The following is a 21,834-nucleotide window of genomic DNA, read 5'->3' as shown; positions in this document are numbered from 1 at the left end:
GGGGCTCGATCCCAGAGCCCTGGGATCATGACCTGAGTTGAAGGCAGACGCTTAACCGACTGAGCCACCCAGGCACCCTGCCCTGTTGTTGTCTTGATAGGAGCCATCCTAAAAGGGTATACGGTGACAGCTTATGCTGGCTTTAATTTGCATTTCCCTAATGTTTAGTGATGTTGAGCATCATTTCATATGTTTGGTGGCCATTGGTACATCCTCTTTGGAGAAAAGTCTATTCAAGTCCTTTGCCCATTTTTAAATCTGATGACATAATCTCATTAAGTCTTAATTCCTCCCTCTGTGGGGCACCATGTGCTTGGTGCTTTGTTATCTGCCAAAGACAGCTCACGGAAGACACAGCTGAAAATATGTTCATAAGCAACGGAAGAAGGCAGGCAATCTTGATCTGAATTTTAATACCTAGCGTGAACCCCCGGTGTATCATAAGCAGTGGCTACTAGTTGGCAAGAAGCAGCTTACTCCCACAAAAAGTTGTTTGCTTTTGAGAAATTCTCAGTGCTTTTTATCAACAAGTAATTGAGAAGACCGCATATACTACATCATGTGAAAGAAAAATGAGTTATGGAATTTGGGAGTGGAAGGGTCCACAAAGATCTCACCCAGACTCTTCCTTTACAAATAAGGAATCAAATCCAAGAGACATGAGGTGATTGACCTGCACCAAATTGATAGGAAAATGGCAATGAAAACTCAGGTCTCCTTATTCTCAGCCCAGAGCTTTTCTCATGACACACACACAGCCACTGTTCTCCACCTTAGCACTACTATGTCTTGGGGCCAGGGACTTCTCTTCTGTGTGTGGCTGTCCGTTGTGTTATCGGATGTTCAGCAGAATCCCTGGCCCCTACCCCGCCCCCCGCATTATGACAACTAAAGATGTCTCTGGACATTGCCAAATGTTCCCTGGAAGGAAAAATCACCCCCCGGGTTGAGAACCAGTGCCCTAGAGAATTAGGTATCTATTACATTTTTTTCTGCCTTAATTGTTCATTTTCAAGTTGAAATTAAGGAGTCATCAAGACAAATCACTAAAAAGCTGGAAGAGAAAAAACAGGAAGTTCCCCGTCCAAACCATTATATAGGAATCACCCTTTCAGGAAGCATCTACAGAGAAAGATGGAGTCAGCCCTCTAGAAAGTAAACCTAACTAACAGCAGGCTCACAAAATTTGCTACTTGCATAGATTTTTACCTTCTAATTTAGCTCAGGGCCCAATTTTCAACACTTGAGAAAGAGAGACCCGAACTCTATTAAGGCCCCCATCTATAAGAACTAAGCCCATCTGGCCATTAGCCAAATCACTTGAAACCAAGAAACTACTTACGTAAATGTATTAGTATTTATTTGTCTATCCCTATTTTTTAAAAGCTAAAAAGCACAAAGAGGCATGGTTTATGCAAACAGAACTGATATATTTAGATGTTAGAGCTACCCGATTTTGTCTAATTTAGCTGAGTGCCCAGTAAACTGGAACAGCTCGCAAAAGCTCTAGCACCATCATTAGAAAGAAGACTAACCACGACCATCAACTCCTTCATCATCTTATCACTTCTCGGCCTTTGGGCTAAGCTCAAGTGTAAGTCCCTCATCATCCTACCAGACTAGGCACGTGTGTCTGCCCACAGCTTCTGGCCTTGGGACAGCCTGGGGGAGGTGTTGTAAGGAAATGATTTAAGAAAGAAATATAGCTGTCAGGACAGCAACGCCCAAGAACTTCTGAAACACATTCTCAGCTTTTTAACAGGACACGGCTCTTCCTGATGCCTTTCCAGGTCCGCTGTGCCTCTGGGTTCTCGAGGGTTCAGGAGAAGCTATGCTTTGAAATATCCCGCCCCATCCAGACAAGTCTAGAGATACATCTCATCCAAGCAAAACTGTGGCGTTCTTTCCTTCTGTATTTCTTTCAAAATTATAATTCTTAGAAAGGCAGCACATGGAGAGAATTCAGATTAATTGGCTAGTTAACATCTTGATCTCACTCTCTTTTTTTTTTTTTTTTTTTTTTGGTTAGCAGGTAAGCATGGAGGACTCCCCAAGGAATGAAGAGAAATGGCCCCTGAAAGAGTAAATAAAGGCCCCAAGCTCCCCTAACTCTAAAGTCTGCGCAAAATAAGACCAAATCATGATAACTTGGAACTACCTGGGTTCTCCTGCTTCATTTAAATGTGAGGAAAACTGTCTAAGGGGACAGTCAGCTCCCATTTCTCCCCATCTGCCATGTCTACTGCCTCTAGTTTTGCCTTTACTTACTTTATATCTTCCCCATAGCAGATAGTGGTGTCTTCAGTCAGAAGTTCACACGCAAATCCTATATTTTCAGCAGTTTCTACAACAGAAAAATATTAAGTGAGGGTATGTGTTGTAGTGAGTGCTGTGTATTGTGTAAGACTGATGAATCACAGACCTATATCCCTGAAACAGGTATATAATATAAAATGTAACATTATATGTTAATAAAAAATAAAAATACAAAAAAATCTAAAAATAAGTAAATTTTAAAAAATTAAGTGTTGTTCCACCTGATGAATGATGGACTTTAGCTAGTAATGAGACTTTTTTTCAAGTCATGAAATAGGGAGATTCAAGCCAGTATGCTCTTTTTTTCTGTAGCAATGTATAGAAATCACACAAAGGGGAGAAAAAGCCCATTTTCTGTGATAAAATAAGTGAAGTCAAAGTCTTGTTTGAGATGTTTTCAGTTATAAAAAGAACTGTATCATCAAACACATGAACTGGTTATTTAATAAATCAATGTTCACTGAAATACTAAGCAGTCAGTTCCTGTGGTTTAATCATTTTGTTATAGAAGAAAAGAAAAGATAACTATTTCCACAAACCTTTACACAGGGCTCCTACTGGAGATCCCCCCCTTTTTTCCATTACCACCCATTGTTACTTGTTTAAGGTCAGGACTTCCCTTAGCTTATCAGAGTGTGTAATCCATTAACAACATAAGGTAAGAGAAATTATCCAATTTTCCACAGGAGGCTGTGGAGTGAGGTAGCAATGCCAAACCACTCCTTGTTGAGCTCTGGATTTAAAAGATAAGGTCATCCCTTGGGTATAAAATTTTAATTAATCATTTTAAAGCAATAAAATGGGTCAGAAAACAAGTGGTTGATCAGCATTCTGTTTTGTTCCGTTCTGCGCCCAACATAATGGCAGAGTGCTGGGGAGGACAGAAGGGACAAAAGGGATGGTCCTTTCATCAGAGGAGCTCACCTCTGGCTGGGGACATAAGACTGATCACAGTCAGCATGGTCTAACCAGGAGCTCAATGATAAGACATAAACTCTGCTACTGAGGGGGTTTGCAGAAGGATGTTGTCCGAGGGAACTGGGGTAATGGAGAAGGTTTTCTTAAAGAAATGGACAGTGTTTGTGCAGGATGGAAAGTCTGAGAAAGTCATCTTGGGCAAGGGAAATAGGAGCTATGAATATTTAATGAATTAACAGATACGCTTCTCCGCAAATGGATTACCCTTTTTGTCTCCAGTGAGTACCCAGATCTTAATGTCGGCCTTTGCGAGTTTTGAAATGGTTTCTGGGACTCCATCCTGGAGCTTGTCTTCAATTGCTGTCGCTCCTAGTAGCTGGAATGTGCATTTAAAAAAAAAAAAGGAATTAGCGAATAAGCTCAAAATGTTCTGTAATTGCAATCTGCCAACCTGTAACCAGAAGAAGGGCAAATTATACCCGCTAGTCGGTGTTCCGCTGGGGCGGACGGCCAGCAGTGACTGGGAAGGCTGCTGTGTTTTGCACTCACCAAAACCCAAAACATTCAAAAATTTTTTTCTTAGTTTACCAAGATAAAAACCTAAGTATAAAATTAAGGACATTAAAAATACACTTTCATTGTCTACATACTGCCTCAATGGACACAAGCCACTTCCTTTCACTAAAGGTCGATACTAGCTCTTTGTTGAACATATCCTTCTAACCTAAACTCTCCAGGCAGTAAGTGTTCAATTTTGAGAAATTTCACTTAAAAAAACGGTATGTTTTTCTTGTTTCAAGGTTTTGCAAAATAAAAATCATTTCAGTGATTCTCAAAATGTAATGAATATGTGCTGGTTGGTTATGTAAAAATCATAATGCATTTTAATGAGTGATACAAAAATAACAGAATCTAATTAGAATCTCCATGTTTTCTGTCTTTTGGTTTCTCATAATGGCAATTTCTGTTGACTGCTGAACAAAAGAAACTCAAATGACCTAGTTCCATTGTACCAATTTGAAATGCTGAAGTTAGAATTCTCTTTCAAGTGTGAGATTAAAAATATAACAAAACTTAATAAAACTTCCAATTCTCTTTAGAATATCGAGTTGGGAAGGTTAAGACTCACAATTAAGTCTTTTTCAATCTCTTCATACACTTTATCCAGAGCTTCATCTCGGTTGGTGGAAACTAAACTGGCGGCGATAAACTTTTTGTTCCATTCTTCATACTCTTTTTCTTCAATTTCCTTGTAGCAAAGGCACAGAGTTCTAAGAGTCTCGCTTGCAAAGATCTATTCAAAAGATAATCCATCCAACAAACAATAGTTAATTTTATGTAATTCAAGATCGAGTTTTTTGAAGTTATACAGTAAGAATTTAAAAAGAGGTCATGAAAGATAACAAATTCTGAATAAATACATTCTGTGGACGAGATTAAACAAATACTTTGTTTTTCTAAGTATTCCCAGGATCCTATCTGCAGTTCCCAAATTAGTTAAAGAGAAAAGTATAGATTTCTTCTACATCAAGTCACTAGAGTGAAGAAAACTTTTTCTTATAACGACTCAGAAAATAACAGACGAGGGAGCTGCCTTGGGGGGTGTACTGATGTCGTAAACACAGACCTGACAATTTTATAACTTGTTCCCATAAACTGTTACGAGCCGAATCAGCTGTGAACTCTCAACCAAGCATTGTTTCCTCAAGCCAATTCTGAAATACCTGAACCCCTGTTAAAGGTGAGATAAAATATTTAAATGAAAAAGAGTGTCTGGAAAATTTAATCATGGTGAACACATTTAAGCTATTTTAAATAGCTCAAGTGTGAGCCAGTAAAAATGCTTTATTACTTCACAGCTGCATCTTGTCTAGCCAAGATGGCGGAACTAGTTCCCCCAACTGACTGTTCACTTTCAAAGATTCTTTGGAAGGTTGTGCATCTGTTTGATTAAATTGCCACTGTTCATATCCTCATGAGAAATTATCCATTGTAACTGCTTTGACAACCTATCTTAACTTAAAATGCGATCCCAAGAAGTAACATATAGAGGCTTCTTCCTGAAGGACCTTTGGCTGGCCCCAAAACTCAACCAGACCCTTAAAGTAAAGGGAAGAAATTACCCTTTACTAAGCACTTACTAAATGCTGGGAATTGTGCAAAATGCTTTCCCTTGCAACAACCTTCCTTGGTAGGAATTATCTTCTTCCTCTTCCTCTTTCACATGGGCAATTAATGCTTCAGTGAAACACAACTGTTTCCCCAAGAACACAAAACAAAAAGGCAGGACTGGGATACCAGGACCGATGGATGTCCTCCATACTTCATTGCCATCATTGATAGAACCAAAACAGTTAAGAGGATTGGTAGGCAATTCCAAGGGCGACATTTACAGAAGCATTCTGAATTAACTGCAATTATCACTGGACTAAGTTCACACTCCCCTCAGATAACAAATTTGAAGTAATGAAGACCAAACACCTCAAACTCAATTATTCACCTCATTGCTTTGTCATGCCCCATCATACACGAATGCTCTTTCCTTCATCGTACACTAGGAGGCTGGTGGAATTCCTGGAGCCCACACAGATATTAAGACCACAGCTCGCTATGGTTATGCAGCTTGCTCAAGGTCACTGGAAGAGAGACCAGTCATTACCCTAGGCCAGCCCTGCAGATGCTGCCAACCTGGATGCTGGAAAAGACAGCATGGCCACGTCCCAGGAAGTCAGCAGCAGGGGCAGACCCAGAACCAGCCTGCCATATTCCTACATTCATGCCCTTTCCACACAGCTATACCGAGACAAGGGAGGGGCCAAGAGTTAACACAGAACTTTCACTTGGTCTTACAAGAGAGTATCAGAAAGGGGGTTTGCAACCAGTGGCATAAAGGGTAAGGGTGGGACTTACATCCAGGGCATCCTGTGTCTCCTGCTTTGTTGGATTCATCTGATGTAACCGTTCGTAAATCACCGTGTCAGCCCCTTTACAGTAAAGCCTGATATTGCCTTCTGGGGTTCTTACTAACAGCAAGAGAAGGAAAAGCAAATAATGAAGGTGGGTCTGATTTTGTAATAGAAAACCACATTTATAAAGCTAATCTGAAGGTTAGTCTGCTAATAATTCACCATTTATTTAAAATCATGAATGTGCCTAGAAAAACTTCACTCTGAACAAACTCGGCAAACCACCACCTACATACAACGTAAGAGTGACATAAATATGAAAAGATTCCTTTTTTCAGCTCAGTTTTTCATATTCTTACTTAGTTTCGCAGCAAATATTGACCGATTCCCAACCGTGTGCCAGATTCCCAACTGTGTTCTAGTTTCTTCCATGATGCCTTCATTGTCTATACCGCAGGAATCTTTCTTTTACACATAAACCCGTAATGCTGACTGCCTTTAATACTCAGACCATAACATGACTTCCTGTGACCATTTTTCTTAGATTTTTGGATCTGTGTGGTAATAACAGCATGTGCCCTCATCCCTAACTGGATTTTGAATTCTTCAAGGTAAAGGCTAAGCATGATTAATTGGTCTAGATCAGTGCTAAGGCACACAGAAAGCACTCAGTAAAATGTGCCTAATCAGCATTCAGTAGACAGTTGAACCTATATATTTTTACTGGTTAAAAATTCAGTCTCAGGGGCGCCTGGGTGGCTGAGTGGGTTAAAGCCTCTGCCTTTGGCTCAGGTCATGATCCCAGGGTCCTGGGATCAAGCCCCGCATCGGGCTCTCTGCTCCACGGACAGCCTGCTTCCTCCTCTTTCTCTGCCTGCCTCTCTGCCTACTTGTGATCTCTGTCTGTCAGACAAATAAATAAAATTTAAAAAAAATTCAGTCTCAGAGTGGAGAAATCTCAGACACTTTGAGCGATCTAAGCCAACATCACTAGTAATCACAGGCCTCCAGATGCGATATGCTGGGAAGGACGGAGCACCAATCCACGGACTCCTCCTGCCAACAGTGCATAACCTGAATTCAGTCATGAGGGCATATCGGACAGATCCAAATCAGGACACTTTCGACAAACTAATGGGCCTGTGCTTTTCAAAAATGTCAATGTACGGAAGAAAGAAATTGAGAAATTGTTGTAAATTAAAGGAGACTAGAGTTAACAGTCCCCTAATGCCCTATGCAATCTAGGATCTTGAATCAGGAAGGAAGGAAGGAAAAAGGGAAGGAAGAAAGGAAGGGAGGGAAGGAGGGGAAAGAAAATTTCTGGTAAAATCTGAAAACATCCTGTAGATTAGATAATAATATTGTTTCATGTTAAATTTCCTGATTCGGATCATTTTATTTATATCTAAGTGAATGTTCTTATTCACCAGACATAGCTACTTAAGTATTCAGGGAAAAGGAGCATCAGCTCTACAATCTACTCTCAAATGGTTCAGGAAACAAGAACCTGCGTATGATGAAAATGATGAAGGCGATGGGCGATGTGGCCAATGCTAGTAGTTGGCAGCTATGAAAGAGAATACAAGAGTTTTTTTTAACCCTTCCTGCAGTCTTTCTGTAAATCTGAAATTGTTTTAAATTATGAACTTAAAACTTTCAATATTGGGAAGTAGTCCTCCTCTCTACTCAGTGGCCTGTTGTCCTGTGCCTGGACTGGAGGTACACTCCTGCTTGCTAAGCACAGCCTTGCTTTTCTCTGAACCCCTCTCTTGCCGCCTCTCCCTTCCCTGATCCCAAATGCAGAGCAGAAGTGCTTGGAGGGCCTCACAAAATAACGACGTGTGTGTGGCTTGACCACCCACCGTGTTCCCACCCTCGAGTCAGCACCTGGTGGCTCATATCTCGGAAGAAGGCCAACATTTGCAAGATTCAGATATACTGCAGGTGTCCCTTTGAGTGACGGACACCAACCAGAATGCCGGGAAAAAAAACAGGTTTCACTAAGTCTGTGGCAATTTCCCAGGAGCCAAGTGGTTCATTGACTGCCTGTGTTATTCTGGGGACGTTAAATAAAATGTGCAGAAGGCAGCATCTAGGACGCCTGGGTGGCTCAGTTAGTTAAGCAACTGCCTTCATCTCAGGTCATGATCCTGGAGTCCCGGGATCGAGTCCCTCATTCGGGCTCCCTGCTCCATGGGGAATCTGCTTCTCCCTCTGACTTTCTCCCCTCTTATGCTCTCTCTCACTCTCTAATAAATAAAATCTTTAAAAAAAAAAAAAAAAAGGCAGCATCTAAATGATTGATAGAGGGGCACCTGGGTGGCTCAGTCGTTAAGCATCAGCTTTCAGCTCAGCTCATGATCCCAAGGTCCTGGGATCAAGCCCTGCATCAGGCTCCCTGCTCAGTGGGGAGCCTGCTTCTTCCTCTCCCTCTCCCCCTGCTTGTGTTCCCTCTCTCGCTGTCTCACTCTCTGTCAAATAAGTGAATAAAATCTAAAAAAAATAATAATAATAATAATAAATGAGTGATACACAGACACACTCTTGAAGGAGACCTACCAATGATAGACATTCGCTTCCGATCACTGTTGAAGTCCAAAATGGCAAGAACATCGTAAGTCCTCTCAGTTCCCAACTCACTGATGGTGATGGTGTTCTGGGTCCTCGCGAGGAAGGCAAAGCCAAAGTTCCGGGCCGCGTTCACTAGAGCACCTTCGTCGGGAGAGGCCGCCTGGTAGTTGAGCTGACCTAACAGAGAAAACCAGGGAAGCTGTAAAGCCAGATGCAGAGCTCACCACCCCGAGCTCACGGCTGGCGTTCACGTCGGGGGTAAGGATGTAGCGCAAAGTCCAAACATCCCCAAGAAAACAAATCTCTAATTCTTTTTTGGGGGGGGTTGATTTATCTTTATTCTTTTTTGAAATTAACATATAATGTATTATTAGCCCCAGGGGTACAGATCTGTGAATCGCCAGGTTTACACACTTCACAGCACTCACCATAGCACATACCCTCCCCAATGTCCATAACCCCATCACCCTCTCCCCACCCCCCACTCCCCAGCAACCCTCAGTTTGTTTTGTGAGATTAAGAGTCTCTTATGGGGGACGCCTGGGTGGCTCAGTTGGTTGAGCCGCTGCCTTCGGCTCAGGTCGTGATCCCGGCGTCCTGGGATCGAGTCCCGCATCGGGCTCCTTGTTCTGTGGGGAGCCTGCTTCTCCCTCTGCCTCTGCCTGCCACTCTGTCTGCCTGTGTTCGTTCTCTCTCCCTCTCTCTCTCTGACAAATAAATAGATAAAATCTTTAAAAAAAAAAAAAAAAGAGTCTCTTATGGTTTGTCTCCCTCCCGATCCCATCTTGTTTCATTTATTCTTTTTCTACCCCCACAAACGCCCCACGTTGCATCTCCACTTTCTCGTATCAGGGAGATCATATGATAGTTGCCTTTCTCCGATTTACTTCAAATCACTAATTCTTAAGAAGTATGCCAACATTAACACTTGTCAAACTTTAAGGGTTTTATTTCTAATTATAAACAGTAACATAAACTAGAAGTAAAACAAAACAAGACAAAAACAAAACCACTGGCGAGGAATAGGGGAAAGGATTCCTATAATCCCACCATCTGGAGGAAAAACAACACTATTGACACTGTTACAATTCTTTCCAGTCCTTCTGAAAATGCTTATTTTGGCAATAGTTTCTATCATATTGAACATACATTTACACCCTGGTTACTTAAACCTTATATTTGGAGCATGTTAACATAGCTTTAAAGATTCTTTCTAAACATTATTTTAATGAATGTGAATATGTCACTATTTTCCAATTACAGGCACTTAGCTTATTTCCAAATTTTTCTGTTCTCAAAAATAACATCGTAATAACTATTTGGTCTGTGTGCAGAGGTTTTGCTATTTTCTAAGGATAGCTTCCCAGGAGTGAAAATACACTGCTGAAGAATTCTGATAATTTTTAAAGTCAGCTGGCAAATATTACTCATTTATTTTCTAAAAGGATTGTACCCTTTATCGTCCCTCTGGAAGAGCATGCTTACGTCACCACAGCCATATTCCCATACTAAAAAAAAAAAGAAAAAAAACCCTCAAAATTCATCTGTTCCATCGCCTGATGTTTAAAGTTAATTAATGGAAAGTTGCCTTCTGCTCATAAGCACACTTCGACAAGTGGGATAAATCTCACCACGTTGCGCCCAAAAAGGCAGACACGCAAGTCTACACGCTGTGACTGTACTTATACCGACCACAAAACCAACAAAGCTAAACCGGGCTGTGCCAAGTCAGGACTGGTTAGTTCCCTTGGAGGGACACTGAGTGCAAGAGATACAATGGGACTTCTATGGGACTCGTAATGTTCTGTTTTTAAAAAATCTGGGTGTTCATGACACGGGAGGATTAGTTGGTGAAAAAAACTCAGCCATATGCTTGTCTCCATATACATGTTGTACTTCAGCAAAAAGTTGAAAAAGATTTTCCATTTTTCTTTTTTTCTTTTTTAAGATTTTTACTTATTTGAGAGTGAGAGAGAGAGATCATGAGCGGCGGGGAAGGGTGGAGGGAGCAGCAGACTCTCCACTGAGCAGGGAGCCCGACGTGGGGCTCGATCCCAGGATCCTCGGATCGTGACCTAAGCCAAAGGCAGACACTTCACCAACTGAGCCACCCAGGCGCGCCGCCATTTTTCTACTTCAGTTATTCTGCCTCAAAGCAGAAAGAAAAGTACTTCTACGGTGAGGTAAATCTCGTTTCCCTCCATGGTTTGAGCAGGATGCAGACCATGGAGGGATGGGGAGCTTTTTACACCATCGGTCCACCAGGAAGGGGGGATGCTCTGGGGTGAATAAGCTATGGCGAGAGTGGCACCTCCATACCCCGCCCCCCGACACCCACCGCCCCCACACTCATCCCCACACACACCTGCTTCCCCCTCACACCCGCCCCTCTACACCTGCTCACATGGCTCATTCTAATTAAGTCCATATCAATCAATTCCCAATTAGTAACTTAAGATGACACTTTAGATTTTCTGTTCACCCAGAAAGTCATATACCAGAAGTTACAAACATGCAAGCTGAATCCATCCATTCCAGAAACACACACACACTCCCGAGGGCAAATATTTGACCAGAGCTAAACAAGCAGCAGTGGGGACACAACCCCTCCCCTGGGCCAGTGTGGCTGACACCCTGTCGTACGGTGCTGATGGGAAGCTTATTTCCAGCAGAAAAAAAGCAATGAAGTGATAAAAGGTGGTAAAGTTCCCATGACTAAGACAATCCTATCTGGAACAAGCACTGATACTGTTATCATTACCCAAAACCCGCCCCCTTTCCATTTGGTTCTCATAATGGGGGTCACAGAATTGCACACTAGTAGAGACAGGAAGGAACTCAAGGAGCTGGTCCAAACTCCAGCTTGATGTTTGCAGGAAGAAACCGGGACAAAAAATATCCTTCAGGAACCATTTCCAAAGAGAACTCCTTATTTACTGTATAGTTGGAGGCAACCAGAGAGACACTCTTTTTTTTCAGAAACTAATTTGTGGACCATGAAACCCGCGCAGATAAAAAGATTCTCCAACCACAAATCACACCTTGGCAAGCCTGCCACCAGAGCTTTCTCTGGCAGGTTCCAGCCCCCCATCTCCCCGTCACCAGCCCTGAAACAAGGGACCTCTCTGATAACCCCCTCAAAACCTCACCCCCTGCAAAGCCTTGCTGAACGTCTCCCCCATTCAGGACTTCCTGGTCCTTCCCACAGACCCCACCCACACCCAGGCCCACAGCGCATCCGGACTTCACAAAGAAAAGGCCTCCAAGCCTTCCACACTCTGCATGCACACAGCTCTGCGGGAGGCAGGGATCAAAGGTGGCCCTGGGGTTCCTGCCCACTCCCCCAACACCACCCACCCATGGACACACACCTCCTCCAGGTTATTCAAGTGCTAATCTAGGTCCTGCTGGGAATGGATTTTGCAGGTGTCATTAAGGTCCAAATCAGTTAACCTCAAGATAGGGAGATTATCTGAGTGTTCCCAACCTAATCAGGTCAGACCTTAAAAGGGACAGGGCTTTTCCTGGGGAGAAAGATTGGAACCATGGAAGGGGTTCCATGGAAGGGGTATTCTTGTTTCCTGGCTTTGAAGACAGTAGGGGCCACGTGGCCAGGAAGAAGGGAGGCCTGTAGGAGCAGGGAAGGAAGACCTCCGTCCTTTATGGAAAACAGAGTTCTGCACTCTTCCCTGTGAGCTTGGAGGAGGACTTGGGAGCTCCAGATAAGCACATGGCCTGACCTTGATGTTAGGGAGATCTCCAGCAGGGAGCCCTGGCATACCATGCCCAGACTTCTGACCCACAGGACTAGCAGCTCATGAATCTGTGTTTCCAGCTACTGAGTTGTGGTCACTCATTACAGAGCAACAGAATACCAAAGCCACCTCTCCAAGCTCTGTCCCCAGGTGCCTCCACAGGGACCCCACTCTCGAGTCACACAGACTGCCACTGAGCTAGTCTGATGTCTATGGCAACATGTGTGAAAGGACTGCCTCCCTCTCCTGTTGATGTGATGTGTGATGCATAGTAAAAGACTGACCAGTCTCCACTATTTCTACAGAAGAGAAAATGCAAGAGCAGAAGCAACGGAGCCCGGCAGGCATCCGGGACTGCAAGGGGACCCAACCAGAAGGGGTCTTGCTTGGCCTGCTGCATGGATCAGACAGGTTCATGGGCCTTCTGGGGCTGGATTATCGATCACAGCTGGAGGAGCAGTTCCCAAGGTCCTTCCAAGGGACCCTTTCAAGGTACTTCACATATCAAACCCCAACCAATTTCTCTTTTAGCCTCCTGCGCCTAGACATCCAGCTGTATTTTTATTCGTGGTGGCTGACAGCAACTGCCCATCACGGACTGTGTGAAAGTTTCCTCGAGATGTACAACTCTCGGCCTCAGTGGACAGTGGGACAAAGAGCTTCACAACATTCGGCTGGAAGGACACACCAGGTCGTGAACTCCACTGAACTCCAACCTTCCACCTGCCAACATGGAGGACACTGGTGCTCAGACCCAAGACCCGGGTCTGTACCATGTGCTGTGGCAGGAACCCAGATGGGGCTGGCCCATCCCTAGCAGAACAGGGCTCTTCCCGTAATATCACGGGGAGGAGAAAAGAACATATAGGCCGTAAGATTGAAAGATGTTTGCCTAAGTCAGCTGGTTAGTTCTCAAAATACCGCCACATGCTATTAAAGGGGGGGTGCAGAATAATGTTACTAATGAGTCAAGACCTAAGAGAACCATGTTGCTTAGAAACATCACAGTGGATCCTTACTGTATGAATAAAATGTGCTCGGCTAGAAACAGACCTTGACCAGCGTGTTGGTTACCCACGACCTGGTGTGTCCCTGTCTTCCCCCACTTTGCCCGCTAACAGACTTCCGTGTATCTGTCCCCATTTGAATTCTGCGGTTATCTCACTTTACTGCACCGTGAGAGCCAGCCTTGGAATGGGTTTCTTTGAAATCTGCTGAAAGCAGTGCACGGAGCTTGTACACATTCAGCTTTTCTGCATATTCCTTCCCCCCAAAGAGTTCATACTTGCCACATGTGAGGTCGCAAGGTCAGAAAACTGAAAGGCCCTGTCCTCTGCCGCACTGACCTGAGGGGAGGCTGGAGAGGCAGACCGTGCTTCATTGCAGGAGTGCCAAAAGGGTTGCTCTTGCACTTTCAATAATGCGCAGGTATATTTATATAACTTACTGTAATGTCTGTGTGTGAAAAAATGGCTAGGTTTCACTGGCACGGGACCACGTTGCTGCAACAAAGCCGGCACAGCTGTATTTAAGAAATCTGCAAAGCGGGGTACCTGGGTGCCTCAGTCATTCAGTGTCTGCCTTCGGCTCCGGTTGTGATCCCAGGGTCCTGGGATCGAGCCCCACATTGGCTTCCTGTCAGCAGGGAGTCTGCTTCTCCCTCTGCCCCTGCCCTACTCGTGTGCACTCACTCACTCTCTCTCTCTCTCTCTCAAATAAATAAAAATCTTCAAAAAAAAAAAAAATAACCAAACAAAAGAAAGAAGAAGGAATTCTGCAAAGGAACCTACAAGTCAGCGTTGCGGGCTCCCATGCAAATACACATTAATTACGCTCCTTCCCATGAAAAAGGCACCTTAAGTGAGCCCAGGCTCTGGTGGGTATTACTTCAAACCCCAAACACATCTGAATCCAGAAAATAAATTCTCTCTGAAATTATTTTGTAGCAAGATTGTTCAAGTTCAAAGTCCCCTTATGATCCAGATAAGGCTCAACTTTTCACTCTCAATAAATGTCAAGTAATAGCAGGGAGGGAAGATTGGGATTCTTCCAGTAATAATGGAAGAGTCCATCATTTCTGGTAACGATAAGATTTCACTTGCAAAGCGATGAACACATCTGGAGCCATAGCTGTGAAGCAGATGTGCATTTTCAGAGCCTGAGAGCTGGTTTCCTATCTTGCCACCTCCTACACCATCGGGGTGAGGGCTCACTGATGTTCACTGAGTAAAAGATACACGTCCGGTACCTTCTATGCACGTGAGTGCCGAGTGTGAGTTACCTGTGGACGAGAACCCGCTCCCCGTGTCCGAGATGCCAGAGACACACTCACCGTCCAGACGCTCCACCATGACCGTGTGGCACATGGCAAGCAGGAAGAAAAACTGGCGGACTTCCGACTCCTTCCCCGACCGGATTTGCTCAATGAGATAGTGGTCATGAAACGCAAGCTTTCCATCAGCAAACGGATTCCAGCTGAAGTCAACTGGCTGAGAGAAGTGGAGGGAAGAAACGCACATGAGAGTCTGAAAATGTGCACGTGGGTTTCACAAACGAGAGCCGCCTGTCTTCGGAGCCAAGTCGTTCTGGAAAAGTGATCTTGGGATTTTTAACACACTGTTTAGTGTCAAGAGGCTCACTCTTGTCTTAAAACAAAAAGGCACCCTGTGGTGGGTTTGAATGGTCCCCCAGAAAGATACGTGGAAATCCTGACCCCTCTGGTAGCTGTGAGGATGACCTTATTTGGAAATAAGGTCTTTGCAGATGGAATCAAGTTACGATGAGGTCCTACTAGATGACAGAGGACACTAATCCAGTGACTGGCATCTTTGTAAGAGGAGGGAAATTGGGACGCAGACACACAGATGCCCAGGGAGACCATCATGGGACGACGGAAGCACACATTTTAGGGTTGGGGTCTGTAAGCCAAGGAATGGCAAGGACTGCAGGCCACCACCAGAAGCTAGGAGGAGGCAAGGGAGGACTCTTCTCTAGGACCTCAGAGGGAGCATGGCCCTGCTGGGAGCTTGATTTCAGACTTCAGGCCTCCAGAGCTGTGAGAGAATGAACTTCTGTTGTTTTCAGCCCCCCGTTCCGTGGTACTTTGTTTCAGCCATCATGGGCAACAAATGCGCACCCCTGAACCCTTCCCAAGGTGAAAGGACTCACCTCAATCTTGCTGTGACTGTTTTGCAAAGCATCCCGATGGTCTCCTGAGGAGCAAACAGGACACAAGAAATGGAGTCTCCTCCCATGTGCGGAGGTCCCGCCCCACCTTGCTTTGGTTCTATGGGTCTCAGCCTGTTTCTGGACAGCCTTCAAGTTTAGAAAGATTTTCGCATTTTTCAAGAGTTGTGAAAACAAGAGAACCTAACAAGAAAATCTGATGCCAACGATATACGGCCTGCAAAGGCTCAAATGCTTTCTACTTGGCTCTTTACACAAGAAGTTTGCTGACTGCCCCCCTGCCCCCATCTAGAGGTTCAAATACTGGTGCCTCCTCTGTCCTTCCACACAGCATCCTCCTTGGGGGCCAGACTCCTGTCCCTTGAAGTGCTTTACTTGGCTCCCCTCCACCACCATGTACATGAGAACTACCATTTCCTGGACCCCCCAGTGTCCCACCACCTTCCTCCTGGACACCACGTCTGAGACACTCCCTACGTGAAAACACATTCACGGTATAGTTTTCTACAAGAGAAAAGCACACAGTGTTCTAATTGCTCTTGTAAAAAAAAATTGTATGAAGTGGGTGCCTGGTTAACTCAGTCAGTTAAGCATCTCTCTTTATTTTTTTTCTTTCTAGATTTATTTATTTATTTGAGAGAGAGAGAGAGAGAGAGCACACAAGTTGGGGATGGAGGCAGAGGGAGAGAGAGACTCCTCAAGCAAACTCCCTCTTGAGCATGGAGCCCCACATGGGGCTCGATCCCAGGACCCTGAGATCATGATCTGAGCTGAAACCAAGAGTCGGCCACTTAACCAACTGAGCCACCCAGGCGCCTGACATCTAACTCTTGATTTCGTTGGAGTCGTGATCTTGGGATGGAGGGATCGAGCCCCACGTCGAGCTCTGCGTTCCGCACGGAGTCTACTTAGTCCTCTCCCTCTGCTCTTTCCCTCGCTCGTGCTCACTCTCTCTCAAATAAATAAAATCTCTTAAAAAAATAAAATGATTAAAAACTGTATTAAATCTTTATTTAAAAGTCAGAACATTCTGGGACGCCTGGGTGGCTCAGTTGGTTGAGCAGCTGCCTTCGGCTCAGGTCATGATCCCAGCGTCCTGGGATCGAGTCCCACATCGGGCTCCTTGCTCATCAGGGAGCCTGCTTCTCCCTCTGCCTCTGCCTGCCATTCTGTCTGCCTGTGCTTGCTCTCTCTCCCTCTCTCTCTGCGACAAATAAAATCTTAAAAAAAAAAAAAAAAGTCAGAACATTCTAATTGAATACAGTATTAGCCTTAATATTTTTATAAATATGCAGCATGTTTCAGGATATTAGAATGTATATCAGCGTTTTCAAAATAATTGTGGGGACATACATACAAAATTCACCATGTTAACTATTTATTTATTTATTTATTTGACAGAGGGAACACAAGCAGGGGAAGTGGGCGAGGGAGAAGCAGGCTCCCCGTCGAGCAGGGAGCCCAATGCGGGGCTTGATCCCAGGATCCTGGGATCACGGCTGGAGCTGAAGGCAGACATTTAACTGACTGAGCCACCCAGGCGTATCCCACCTTAACCATTTTTAAGTGTATAGTTCGGTGACATTAAATACAGTCCCATTGCCATGCAGCATCACCCCCCACCCACTTCAGAGCTCACTCATCTGGTAAAGCTGAAACTCGGTACTCATTAAACAGTAACTGCCCATTCTCCCCTCTCCCCACCCCCTGGCAACAACCCATTCCACTTCCCGTCTGTGTAAATGTATGTCCTTTTGTGACTGGCTTCTTTCATGGAGCGTGGTGTCCTCCAGGTTCACCCATGGTGCAGCGTCTGGCAGAATGTTTTCCTCTTCAAGACTGACTAATATTCCGGGTGTATGTGCACCCCATATTTTATCCACTCATCTCCTGAGGGACACTTGGGTCCACACTTTAGCTATTGCGAATAATGCTGGCAAGAACATACTTGTGCAAATCTCTCTCCTCATCCCTGTTTTTGGTTCTTTTAGGTTCACACCAAGAAGTGGAATTGTTGGATCACACGGTAACTTTATGTTTAATTTTTTGAGGCACGTGTGCCTACTTCTGACCACTGACCTCTCCCATGCATGTGTTCCTGAGGCCACCAGTGAAGCCACCTCAGAACTCAGCCCAGAATGGCCACTAGGGCTGGGATCGGGGAGGACACCGGCAATTCTGGGAAGGCGGGCCCTGGTCACACGGACCCCGGGGGACCGAGCGATGGCTTCCACTCACCATAGATTTGCCCATTGATGCAGCACTTCTTAAAGGTCATGATGTTTTGCGTGAGTGTCCCTGTCTTGTCTGAGAAAATGTAATGGATCTGGCCGAGTTGCTCATTCAGCGTGGTGGTTCTGGCCTTTGCAGGCGTGTCCTTCTCTGGATAGTACATCTGCAGGTCCCAGTTTATGAAGTAACTCTGTCCAAGCCGGATCACTTCCACACTGGGAAGACAAGACGGAAGGTTACTCTGGATGGCGCTCTCAGATCCGAGAGGCAGGGAGCGGGCTTCATCTACACTCGCGTGCATGGGAACGGGCTGCCCGTGAGCCCCGCAGGGTCCGCGCGCCCAGCCTCCGGGTTCTCCTGACCAGACACATCTTTCTCCAGCCTTGATTTCTCATGCAATCCTGAGTATGTCTGACCCCAGTGCCCTGTGGGACTGGCGACATGGTGACAATGTAGCAATCCCTCTCTCATTCCCATGGCACCTGGGGATGACCGGAATGGCTATGCTCACCTCTGCCCCCAGCTGGAGGGGAGGGTCCACGAGGTTACAGACCCTGTGTGCTCACAAGTAGGCCCTAGGGCTCTTGGCAATTAACTCCTACACTGTGATTCCACACTGTGAAAAAGCAGGGTTTTTTTTCCCTAAATTTTTATGGAGATAAAGAATGTCCCAAATAGATACTCTAGAAGAATTATCTCAATTTTAAAACTCTAAGGGATTAAATATATTGCAGTTCTAAGGAAGCTGTTTACATATTCAGCCAAGGTTGAATGGGCAAAAGATGTCTTACAATAAATTAAAGAGATGGAAAAAGAACTCCTTCTCTCACCCTATAAGTATTTCCTGAGTGCCCTCTATGTACAGATACCATTCTAGGTACAGGAGGCCACATTAGGAAATAGAACAGACAAAATCCCTGTCTTTAAGGAGGTTACCTTCTACTGGGGACAAATACAGAAACCTGTAAATACAGCATGTGGTGAAAATTCCCCACAGAACATCAAAGCAGGGTAAAGGGAAGATGGGGAGCAACAGGGAACGGAAGTGACTTCTAAAATGGAGTGGGTCCAAAAAGGCCAGCATGCTAAGGGGATGTCCGAGCAGAGGCCTGAAGGAAATGAAAGAGCAACCATGTAGGTAAGAGGCGAAAACATTCCAGGCAAGGACCAGAGCAGGTGCGAAGGGTCTGTGGCAGGTACTGGCACCACCCTGAGGAGCAACAAGGGGGCTGGAGTTGAGGGAGCCTAAGGAGGGGGCGAGGTACAGGAGATGACGAGGGGGAGGAGGAGAGCAACAGACCATACTGGGCCTTGTGGGTCATAGCGTGGCCTCAGTAATGAGTTTATCCTGAAGGCAATGGAAAGCTACCATAGGGTAGAAAACAAAGCAGAATGACCTGATCTGACTTATCAGATCTAGAAGGACCTTTATTTCCAAGAGAAATAAGGAAATCACATTAATCACGACATGATTTTTTAAAAACTGAAACTGACACACAGTTTATTTTATAACACACAGTTTTAAACAAAATAATCTGTTTAACAGCTCCCTCAACAAAGGTAAAACTCATCTCAGTTTTTTGTTGTTGTTTTTTAAGTGACTGCAAACACATGGCTCCCCAGGGCTCTACTCCATGGTGAGAGAATAGCAGTAACTACATATAATAAAATTACAAATCAAACAAATGCACTTGTAATAAAATTAAAATAAAACAAGTGCTTCTAATTACAGAAGTATATGTGATCCTGTATGTCTCTGGGCTGTTACTTAATTGGAACTCAGAGGAGACTCTGGCTCCTGGGTATATTCCAAGACACAACTCCCCATCCAGGGGGTCTAAAATCCAACTGCTAATGACGGCAGGCCTTGAGATTGAAGAAGGAAAAAAAGTGAACAAGGAAGGAATCTCACCAAGCAAGGTGATCACCACTGTCAGAGACAGGACCTTGACTCCTCTATTGTGGTTGAGATTGAGATGAGAAACAGAACACTCTGAGAGGCGGACTGAGGGCGGGGAGACGGGCATTCCCAATGGAAAGTAGTGGCCAGGAAGCATTTTATGAGCAAGGGATGTGCCAGGTGGTAATAAAGAAGACCCAGCTAAGAGATTAGGAAGGCTCCTGAAAAGAAAAACAACTAAGTTTTCCCACGATGCTAGAAATCTCCACCTTCTCCCAAGGCCCTTTCTGAAGCTTGGGCTCTGAAGTCCACGGAGAAGAAATATTACCAAGGAGTGACTTCTGGACTCTGGTGGTCTCATCTGCAAAGTGGTCAAAACCAGACACTCCAGTGTTGACTTCCTTTCCCCCTATTACCTCCAATCCTGAAACGAATGTTATCTTCTTACTTGTTCCTTACGGCCTCAAAGACCAACAATTACTGATAGAACTGAAGGTGCAAAGTTGGGAAAATGTGCTCACACTTCCTTTAAAGCAGGAGGCCCATGAGAGGACAGCCTTACCTGACATAGAGAGAGATGGGCACCATGGTGTTTAGAATGATGATGTAGCCCCAGAAATTTAGGAATCCACGGTAGGAGGGTGTATAGTCTTCTCCATCATAGAGGTACCAAGAATAGTTGCCAACTTGAGCTTCCCAGTAAGCATGGCCAATGGCAAGACCAGCAGAAACCAGGATGAGAACAACAAAGATCTAGAAGACACGAAACACTGAAGTGTATTTGGAAGACAGACTGCAAACTCCCAGAATGTCACAGATGCTAATTAACCTTACTGAATACCTCGCATGTTAATAATTTAATAGTCAGTAAAAACAACACACTTAAAGGGAAAACAATGCCACCGGGATGCTTTGAAAGCCCATTTGAGTTCTGTGATTGACTAATTTATCCTACATCACACATATAGGCACAGTTTTGTCCCCAAAGCTACGGTTCAAAAGAGAAGTGGTATCTTATGTTCAAATCCTTAATCGTCCTTTAATGCCTGTAGGGCATTCAATCCATGACCTTCAGTTTGAATAATATCGTACTGCTTGGGGAAGGTACCTTACGTGAAATAATTTCAAACAATGCTGACTTGGGATGCTTAGAGAAAATATCTGAAGGAATAAGTTTTTTAAGCTAAGAGAATTTCATCCAGATTTGGGTAATTATTCCTAAAGATTTAATTATCACTTCAAGTTTAAGCTCACTTGAAAAGTGGTACCGTAAGTATATCCTGCTGGAGAAATTATGAGGATACACATAGGGGATGAATGCAAAAGTCCACTGTCCTCACGGTATCTGGTATTTATGGGTAGGAATACAATTTCCGAGGACAGATTTAAATTTCTGGACACAGATTCCAAAAGTGCTCTATCTCAAAACCACGTGGCTTAGCAGGAGAGGAGAACTCATTGTGAGTCCTCTGGCCATAACCGGGACAATGACGCTGAAGATGCACTTGAAAAGTTCAAAGTTTTCATGAAATGCCGGATCAGAGAAAAAAAGAATTGTTTCTCAAATCAGTGTATTACTTTTATATGACTTTGAACATGTATATGTAAAGTACTGTAAGTTTTAGAATTCCCCAAAACCTTATGAATTCAAATTAACCTAAATACTTGCGAAAAAGTGCATTTTTACTGGAAAATCGAGGATTGCCTAATAATTGGAGCCAGGCCTGAGATGCTATCCTTAAATGACCTTGCAAGGTTTGCCTTTGGCTGACATCTGGGAACTTAGATGGAAGGATTTCCTTTTCCCTTATTTCCTGATAAGAACGGCTCTTTGTGCCTAACTGTAAAACAATATGGTTTATGCCGACCACCTGCGTTCTTCCAGGGAATCTGGAATTTTGGTACCCGCCTGGCCGATGGTGCCTATGTGAGCAGATCCCAATAAAACCCCAGGCATAGACCTTCCCTGGTACGGACATTTCACATGGCCTGTCAGAAACTGTTGCTCAGGGAATTAAATGTGTCTTGCCGTGTGAGCCGACTGGGAGAG

General features: G+C 44.5%; 1 protein-coding gene across 1 annotated transcript in view; it reads right to left on the bottom strand.

The window, feature by feature from the left end:
- The window catches only part of LOC111154233 (ATPase phospholipid transporting 8B1), a 121,620-nt gene that overhangs the window by 13,081 nt on the left and 86,705 nt on the right, over window positions 1-21,834 (bottom strand). The window contains exons 12-20 of the mRNA XM_022513713.1: window positions 20,347-20,537; window positions 17,891-18,099; window positions 15,635-15,678; window positions 14,799-14,955; window positions 8,700-8,888; window positions 6,145-6,257; window positions 4,364-4,528; window positions 3,499-3,610; window positions 2,269-2,344 (exon numbers count right to left, since the gene is read on the bottom strand). Coding sequence (XP_022369421.1) covers window positions 2,269-2,344; window positions 3,499-3,610; window positions 4,364-4,528; window positions 6,145-6,257; window positions 8,700-8,888; window positions 14,799-14,955; window positions 15,635-15,678; window positions 17,891-18,099; window positions 20,347-20,537 — 1,256 coding nt within the window. The remainder of the gene's footprint in view (window positions 1-2,268; window positions 2,345-3,498; window positions 3,611-4,363; window positions 4,529-6,144; window positions 6,258-8,699; window positions 8,889-14,798; window positions 14,956-15,634; window positions 15,679-17,890; window positions 18,100-20,346; window positions 20,538-21,834) is intronic.

The sequence above is a fragment of the Enhydra lutris genome, unplaced genomic scaffold (assembly GCF_002288905.1).
Source record: "Enhydra lutris kenyoni isolate GAN:26980312 unplaced genomic scaffold, ASM228890v2 scaffoldscaffold36, whole genome shotgun sequence".
Lineage (NCBI taxonomy): Eukaryota > Metazoa > Chordata > Mammalia > Carnivora > Mustelidae > Enhydra > Enhydra lutris.
Note: the sequence above shows the minus strand (reverse complement) of the source record. Positions and strands in the feature narration are given on the sequence as shown.